Below are 8,289 nucleotides of genomic sequence, written 5' to 3'. Positions count from 1 at the left end.
AACCAGGTGGTGGTGATACCACTTGGGCATCTTTGTGGGACCCGTGAAGGCCTGGTCAGGAGCCCCCCAAGCCATGGCTCAGTTTGGGCAAGCGCAAGACACTGATTGTCTAAGGGAGGCAGGGCCCGGGGCTCCAACCTGGAGACCGCTCAGCGCTGGGGACTTCCCAGGGTTGGGCCGAGGGGGACTAAGCTCAGGGCGGAGGAAGCTGGGAAAGGGGCCGAGCCAGCATGACTCACCTACTTCCACCCAGTCAGCCTGGTGGCATCTCCGCTCCCCTGCTCCAAATTCCAATTCGATGAGGCTGCTGGAGGCTGAGTCAGTTCCAGCACGAGAGCCGCATCCCTAGGGGCTCCCTGCCAGACGCCCTGGCCTCCAACCAAGGCCAAGGCCAGGGCCAGGGCCAGGGTTGTGGCCAGGGGTGTGGAGCCAACCTTCCAGAAACTGTTGCAGCCTCAACAGAGGGCATGGCCCAGGAAGATCACATGACTGAACATGCCAGCTCCTTTGTAAAGTGCTCACTGTAGGTGAGGCTGGAGACCCCCCATCACCCTGGTGAGGACTAGGGTGACTTTTTAAAAAATATTTACTTATTTTTAGTTGTGTTGGCTGGATCTTAGATGTGCCATGCGTGTTCTCTAGTCAAGGTGCATGGACTTAGTTGCTCCATGGCACACTGGATCTTAAGTTTCCTGACCAGGGATTGAACCCATGTACCCTGTATTGGAGGGTGCAGTCTTAACCACTGGACTACCGGGAAAGTTCCTGGGGCGCAAGTCTTTTAACTCTCTCTGCCCATGACTCAGGCAACTCTCCTCCCCCCTCGGTCTCTATTTTCTTGACCATAAATTGAGCCAAAATCTTCTGATGGGTTGTGAGAATTAAATAGTCCATATGAAGTGCTTTGCAAATAGACTGGTGGCCTCTGATGGTCTGGGTGGTAGGCGGTGAGTATAAATGGGACGACTTAGGCTTTTTAAGGTTGAATACCGCACAAGGATATTTCAGCCAAGTAGGTTGAAACCCAATTCAGCCTCTACTCACCGGACCATGTGCCCTGGTGGAGAAGCAGGGCAGGACCACGGAGGTGCCTTTCTCTTAACGGGCACGAACGTACCATGGGGGCTAGTAGTAGTCCCTCAGACTTTACTGGGCCAAGTTCTTAAATTTATGGGAAATCACTGAACAACTGATTCTGATTCCTGGGATGGAGGTGAGACAGGACTGGCTTTGAAGAGGCTCTCAGAGACATTCCCAGCTTGGCCGTTGAGGGCAATCAGGACAGAGAGGGCAGTCTCTCCTGGCCCTGCCTCTCTCCACCAATGCAGGTTAACCACCAACACAGTATTTTAAAAAACACTCAAGACACAGACCCAGGCTGGGTTTATTGAAATGCCAGGAGTACGTGTGTGACAAGGGAGCCAAAGAAAGGAAGGTGGTGCGGGTCCTTGGCCCTGGCATCCCCTCTCTGTGCTGGGGGCAGAGTGGGAACAATCACCCACTCTTCTCCAACGAAATGGCATGCTCAGGCCCGCAGGACCTCTGCCCCCTGCACTGTGAAGGCCCCGAGGAGAGGGATTGGAAGCACTAGTTTTCTCTCTTGTGAAAGAGGAAAAGGAGGATGCAGGAGGTGGGGGAGGTGCAGCCAGGGATGAGGGTGGCCAAGGAAGGTTCTCCTGCTGGCGTCTGCACCCCACCTGTGGTTCTGGATGACCGAGGGGAGGCAGCAGCGAAGGGAGGCTGAGGGTCCGGCCCTCAGGGAGCCATTGCCTCCAGCCAGCAGGGACTGGAGTCAGCCCGAACACAGGACAGAAGTTCAAAGGGATCGAAGATGCAGGCAGTTCCCGAGTGACCCAGTCTTCAGAGCTGGAGGGGCTCGGCCTCCGTGGGACGAGGAGGGGGAAGACAGGCGGAGGCTCCAGCCCCCGCAGTGGGGGCAGCGGCCATCTGCCTCATGTGGCCCGATTAGGTCAGTTCCACATTGTTGGCACGGTCCAGCACACGGGAGCCACGGGCACTGCCCCCCAGCTGGAAACGGCTCTCATAGAGAGTGGGGCAGAGATGCCAGCGGTTGGCCCGGTAGATGCCCAGGTAGGTGTAGACGTCAGGCTTGTAGGTAAGCAGACACTTCACACCTGCCGCCCGGATGGCTGCATCTGCCTCCAGGACACCCAAGCGGTCCGTGAAGTCGTCCGTATAAACGCAGATGACCTGCCGCCCCGCCTCCTTGGCCCGTGGGCTCACCTTGGCCACTTGCAGCCGGCCCTCGACCACAGCCCGAGCGATGCCAGCCCAGGCGTGGTCCAGCTTGAAGCCAGGTGCCAGGTGTATCAGCCATTTGCCAGAGAGCACCTGGTGGGTGATGGCCAGCTGGCGCAGGGTACCAGGCGTTATGGGCCGCCCGCTGGTCTGCAGAGCTTCCCATGCGGCCTGCAGGCCCTGCACATCACCCGAGTTGGGGGTGTAGCCCTGCCCGTATGCTGCAATCCAGCCCACGGGCTCAGAGTTGGGCGAGCCAGGGTCCCCATAGCGGGTAACTTGGGATGGCGGGTACTTGGCCAACCAGGCATCTAGCTCTGTAGCAGGTGTCGTGCGGGCATCAAACACCAGCCAGGGGTCCATGTCGGCTGCCATGGCCTCTGCAGCCAGGTGCTCAGCAGTGAAGCCATCTTCACGACCACCTGGAGAGTCCTCTTCCTCTAGCTCCTCACGTGGTTCCATCCTGCGGGAGGGAACCGAATCAGGGCAGGGCCGGGACAGACTCAACTTGCTGGGTCCTAGGGGGTGCCATGCACTGAACTGAACTGAACGGTGTGGGCCTGGGTCTCGGCTGCCGCATCTCCACGATGGATAACAACTTGTTACTGCCTCAAGCAGTTGTGCAGAATTAACCGCCTGAGGTGGAACAAAAGCTATATAAATGCAGTTAGTGTTATTACTGATCTCCCTGACCTACAAACGAGGAAACCGAAGCTCAGAGAGAAGGGCCCCACTGCAGGTCACACCTTCAGGGAGTGACAGGGCCGAAATGGGCATTCGAATGTGGGAACCACCGGCCCAGCTACGCCTCTTGGCCCTGCCAGAGCCTGGCCGCTCTCCCGGACGCCGGGATTTAACGGAGGGAAGCAAAGCACACGTCCTCGCAGCACCGAGGCAGGGCCCATGGAGCTAGGCCTCCGGGCGAGCGTTATCCAGCCCACTTAAAGACGAGGGCACTGAGGCGAGAAACGGCAGTGTCCGATCCGAGGCCAACGGGGCGGTGCCTGGACTCGAACCCAGGCTGGATAGAGGCTGCAGGAGGGCCTGCCTCCCGCTCCGCCGCCCCCGCCGCCATTAGTACTCACGGCCCGAGCTGCGCCCCCGCCCTGCCCACTCCCGCCAACCCCCGCGTCACCTCAGGCCTTCGCTGCGCTCGGCGCCGGCCCAGCCCCGGGCCCGGCTCCGTTCCTGCCGGGGCTCTGCGCCGCCGCCACCGCCGCGCCCCGCCCCGGCCACGGCTGCCGCCGCCGCCGCCATCTTACTGCCCCGGCTCCTCAACAAGAACTTTATAGACAAACGCAGCCCAGGGCGGAGCCGGGAAGGGGCGGGGCCGTCGGGGCGGGGCCGCCGGGGCAGGCCTGCGCGGGGCGGAGCTAACGTTCGCTCTTCAGGTCTTGGGGGCGGGCGGGAGTGGCGGTTCCGTCCTGGACGGACGCGCACGGCCCGGGAGGCTCTAAGTGGGAGGGCGCTCGGGCCCTGCGGGTGGCGTCCTGACCGGCGGCGCTAGGACCCTGTAGGGAGCGTAGGGGGCGGAGCCGGCGGCACCAGGACCCGGGGGAACCGCGGCGGACGGGCTACGAGCAGGCCCGGGTGCCGGGAGGCTGCGGGCGGCGGCGCTGGGCCCGGCGCGGCGGGAGAGGCCCCGAGATGCCGAGCAAGAAGAAGAAGTACAACGCGCGGTTCCCGCCGGTGAGCACGTGAGCGGGCCCGGAGGAGCGGGCCGGGCTCTCGGGAGGCTCCGGCCCAGGCCAGGCTAGGGAGGGGGGCGCATCGCCGTGTTCGGGGGCCCGTACGCCCCGCCCCCTTCCGTGCCCTTCTAGCGTGGGTGCCCCCCGCCCCCTTTCTCCCGGGATGCTCCCTCTCTCTGCCCGGCTTAAGCGCCCTTCCTGGGACGGAGGCGACGGGGTCCGAGCTGTCTGCCCCCTCCCCAGGCACGAATCAAGAAGATCATGCAGACGGATGAAGAGATTGGGAAGGTGGCGGCGGCCGTGCCTGTCATTATCTGTATCCTGTCGGGAGCTGTCGGGATGGGGGAGTGGGGGAGCCCGGCAGCCTCGGGGTCGCTTTTTGTGGACTGGGCCACCACCCCGCGTTCTCCTTGACCCCCCTCAGCTCGGGCGCTCGAGCTTTTCTTGGAGTCGCTGTTGAAGAAAGCCTGCCAAGTGACCCAGTCCCGAAACGCCAAGACCATGACTACATCCCACCTGTGAGTGGCTCCGATCCTAGAGGGCCCGGTTGGGTCTTCCTCCAGGAGTCCACACGCCTGGGGGAGGCTGTGCTCTGATAAGGAAGTGGTAGGCTGCTGGGAGATCTGTGGATTTGAGGAGGAGGGTTAGGATGTTCTGGTCAAGGGGGAGGGTTGGGGTGGAAATTTTCCAGGTTTCGTTACACTGACATCCACAGAGTCCCTACTGTCTGAGGGCCCAGATGTCTGGGCCCCATCTGAGTGCCATCCCCTTCCACTTCTTCCAGGAAGCAGTGCATTGAGCTGGAGCAGCAGTTTGACTTCTTGAAGGACCTGGTGGCATCTGTGCCTGACATGCAGGGGGACGGAGAAGACAACCACATGGATGGGGACAAGGGTCCCCGCAGGTGGGGAGCCAGGGTCCAGTGTCCAGGTGGGGAAGGCCAAGGCCCCTGGGCTTGGGCATGGCTGGGGAGTGGCGAAGGAGTGGGGAGACCTGTGGGCAGATGTACTGTACCTTCCCGAAGGGGCCGGAAGCCAGGCAGCAGTGGCCGGAAGAACGGTGGGATGGGAAGCAAAGGCAAGGACAAGAAGCTGTCAGGGACGGACTCAGAGCAGGAGGTGAGTGAGGCCCTAGGCTTCTGCCCCACAGGGTGGACAGGGCAGCCCTACACCAGGCCAGGACGAGCTGGCTGGGGGCCTGGTCCCTCACCTGTGACCTCTGTATTGGTTTCTTTGTAAGTTGGGGTTACTGGGGTCAGCCTCCTGTCCGTGCTTTCGAGTGATGGGCCTGTGCCCTTCTAGTCTAATTGCTGCCTTGTCCTCAGGATGAGTCTGAGGAATCAGACAGTGACGGAGAAGAGGACACACCACAGGCTCCGCCCCAGGCCAGCCACCCCCCTGCCCACTTTCAGAGGTAAGCAGCTCAGTGGCACTGAGGGGGCCTCTGACCCCAAGACTGACCCTGGCCTCCCTCCTGGCCTCCCTCCTGGCCTCCCTGGCCACTTGGTTCTGTTGGTCTTGGCAGATTTGGGGGATGGAAGGGGAGGAACTAAGAAGGACTTCAAGGCTGGGGACTGTGCTCTCAGAAGGTCCCCTTTTGCTAGGTGGGGCTGTGTGGCCTGCCCCGGGTCCTTCCCTTCTCTGGGCTTGCTCCCTGTTGGTACAGAGGGTGGTGGGCTCCGGGGATGCCCAGGTGGGGCTGAGTGGGCGGGAATGGGCACCAGAGAGTGGCCTGATCTTTCTTTACTGCTTTCTCCCCTGCAGCCCCCCGACACCCTTCATGCCCTTCACCTCGACCCTGCCTCTGCCCCCAGCACCCCCGGGCCCCTCAGCACCTGACGCAGAGGAAGAAGAGGATTATGACTCCTAGCGCCCTCTGCCCCCCAGGCCACACCCCCTTTTAGTTTGTTTTAGTTGCTCTGGGGGGAAGAGAGACCATAGACCTGTTCTTAAATTTATTAATAAAATAATTATAAAAGGGAACGCTCATGTCTGTCCCAGTTTTTGTCCAGGGTTTGTGGCCTCCTTCTCTCCTTCCACCTCCTTCCTGACACTGAGCTGGGACCCAGAGCCCCGGGGGGCCGGGCAGCAGCTGACTGACGAGGGGAGGCTGGAGGCCACAGTTCTGCCAGCGCAGGGCCAGAGGTGCCAATGGAAGGCAGAGGGTCTGAGCCAGCTGGTGCCGGTCATGCTGGGGGACAACCTGTCTCATGGTACTGTGTGTCCCTGGGTAGTTTCCTCTCCTTCTCTGAATGGCTTCTTGGCTCTCTGATGTGGACCATTCTGTTCACTTTGGGTTGCTGTAAAGGGACAGGTAATAGAAATGAGTTTGGGAAACTAGAGCTTGGGCCACTTGCCGTAAAGGACATGAGGAGAGGCAGTGGAGGTAGAAGTAGGTGGTGTGGTGGGGGGCCATGAAGGCTGGCTGGTGAGCAGGCAGTGACTCTGAGCAGACCCCGGAGCTATGTGCACGAGGCAGACGTGTGTCTTCCGGGAGCAGTGGCTTGGTGAGGTGGGCAGGAGGCGTGGAGTGCTGCCAGCAGCCTGCAGGTCTGGGTTGGTAGTAGACTTGCGCGCTGATGACTAGAAGGGAGGGGATCTTCAAGGACTCTTGGGTTTCTTTGGGAGGGGACATAGAAGAGGGATCCCAAGATCAACAGGGATCTTAGTAAGATCTCAAGTTTGGCTGTGATGAGTTTGGGGTGCCTGTGAGGCCACTGAGGAGAGGCATGGGGTGGGCCCTTGGATGTAGGGGGCTAAAGACAGGTGTGTGAACCTTGAGAGTCAGGGAGAGGGGAGGGCTGGGGTGGCCCACCAAAGGAGACTGAAGAGCAGCCAGCACCAGGGTCCCTGGGAGCCTCTGTGGTGCCCACCCAGGGGCATCTGGGAGGAGGGGCGGGTCAGCTGTCAAACGCCTTGGTGGATTGGTGGTAGTTGATGAGACAGGGAGAGCTGGAGGTGAGAAACTCAGAGGTGAATGGAAGCAACACTCAGAACCATGCAGTGGAGATGGAAGAGGACAGAGGCTCAGAATGAGGAGAGAGGAACAGATTTTGTTTTGTTTTTTAAAATAATTTAATTAATTTGTTTTGGGCTGTGCTGGGTCTTCATTGCTGCTTGGGCTTTTCTCTAGTTGCAGCGCCCAGGCTTCTCACTGCGGTGACTTCTGTTGTTGCAGATCGTGGGCTCTAGGACATGCGGGCTTCAGTAGTTGCGGCTCCCGGGCTCTAGAGCTCAGGCTCAGTGATTGTGGCACATGGGCTTAGCTGCGCCATGGCATGTGGGATCTTCCCGGACCAGGGATTGAACCCGTATCTCCTGGATTGGCAGGCGAATTCTTTACCACTGAGCCACCAGGGAAGCCTTGGTTGTTTTTTTTGTTTGTTTTTAAGATGGCAGAAATGCAGGCTGAAGTGGCTGAAGGGATGGGAGATGAGGACTAATGGAGTGAGGTGGGGTTGCCTGAACCCAGCTCCAGCCCAAGAGGGGAAAAGGTGAGTGGGTTTTGGTGGGATGTTGAGATATTCAGTTTTTATCTGGTGGCATGTGACTTTATGAAGTCAGAGGCAGGGGGACAGCCTGGATGGACCCAGAGCAGCTGGAGCCTGGGGACATGTGGTCCTGTCTGCTGCTCATCTGTTCCCGCTCCAGGTGTAAGAAAAGTATGCGATTTCTTTAGGGGGGGTTCCTTTGTGGCTCAGCTGGTAAAGAACCTGCCTGCAATGTGAGAGACCTGGGTTAGATCCCTGGGTTGGGAAGATCCCCTGAAGAAGGAAAAGGCTACCCACTCCAGTATTCTGGCATGGAGAATTCCACAGACTGTATAGTCTATGGGGTCACAAAGAGTCGGACACGACTGAGCGACTTTCACTTTCTTTAGGGGAAGCATTTCTACTCAGCCTGTGGTGTGTGCAGCTGACCTCACTTTGGGCGGTGGGATTGAGGCATGGGAACCGCCAGCCTGGTCAACCAAACAGGCCCGCAGGCAGGGTTGAGACTCAGGTGGGCAAAACACCTGAGCCCTGGGACTTCGGGTGGGACTCATGGGAAAGGGTTTTGACAAGACCACTGGTTTCCCCATGGCGCTGGGGTGGCAGCCCGGAAGCCCTCTCAGGAGTCAAGGTGAGGATGGCGGTGGCCAAACTGGGGTAGCACAGCTAGTGGAGTGGAGGCTGATGGCGGCTGGAAGCCACTTCCCACCCCAGGGGGTGATCCTGACTGAGCACAAAGCCAGCATGGCAGCACCAGGAGGCTCAGAGGTAGAGACTCCAGACGACCTCTGAGCACCTTGACCCTGACACCTGTACACCCTCGACTTCTTAGTCACGTGAGCCAATAAAAAT

The 8,289-nt window shown here is 59.9% G+C and overlaps 2 protein-coding genes across 2 annotated transcripts; one reads left to right on the top strand and one right to left on the bottom strand.

The window, feature by feature from the left end:
• Positions 1–1,360: 1,360 nt before the first annotated feature.
• Positions 1,361–3,554, bottom strand: C25H11orf68 (chromosome 25 C11orf68 homolog). The gene is made up of 2 exons (XM_055415495.2): positions 3,395–3,554; positions 1,361–2,722 (listed from the first exon to the last, which is right to left on the bottom strand). Exons 1-2 carry the CDS (start codon positions 3,514–3,516, stop codon positions 1,966–1,968), a joined length of 879 nt encoding a protein of 292 aa, XP_055271470.1. The 5' UTR covers positions 3,517–3,554; the 3' UTR covers positions 1,361–1,965.
• Positions 3,555–3,706: 152 nt separating this feature from the next.
• On the top strand, positions 3,707–5,938 carry DRAP1 (DR1 associated protein 1). Its single transcript, XM_055415496.2, has 7 exons — positions 3,707–3,948; positions 4,191–4,263; positions 4,372–4,465; positions 4,732–4,851; positions 4,972–5,065; positions 5,272–5,360; positions 5,711–5,938. The coding sequence occupies exons 1-7, from the start codon at positions 3,907–3,909 to the stop codon at positions 5,814–5,816; spliced, it is 618 nt and encodes a 205-aa protein (XP_055271471.1). The 5' UTR covers positions 3,707–3,906; the 3' UTR covers positions 5,817–5,938.
• Positions 5,939–8,289: the final 2,351 nt, after the last annotated feature.

Source organism: Moschus berezovskii, chromosome 25 (assembly GCF_049115385.1).
Source record: "Moschus berezovskii isolate FMDL1 chromosome 25, NW_MosBer_1.0, whole genome shotgun sequence".
NCBI classification, from domain to species: Eukaryota; Metazoa; Chordata; class Mammalia; order Artiodactyla; family Moschidae; genus Moschus; species Moschus berezovskii.
This window is presented reverse-complemented; position numbering and strand designations above follow the sequence as displayed.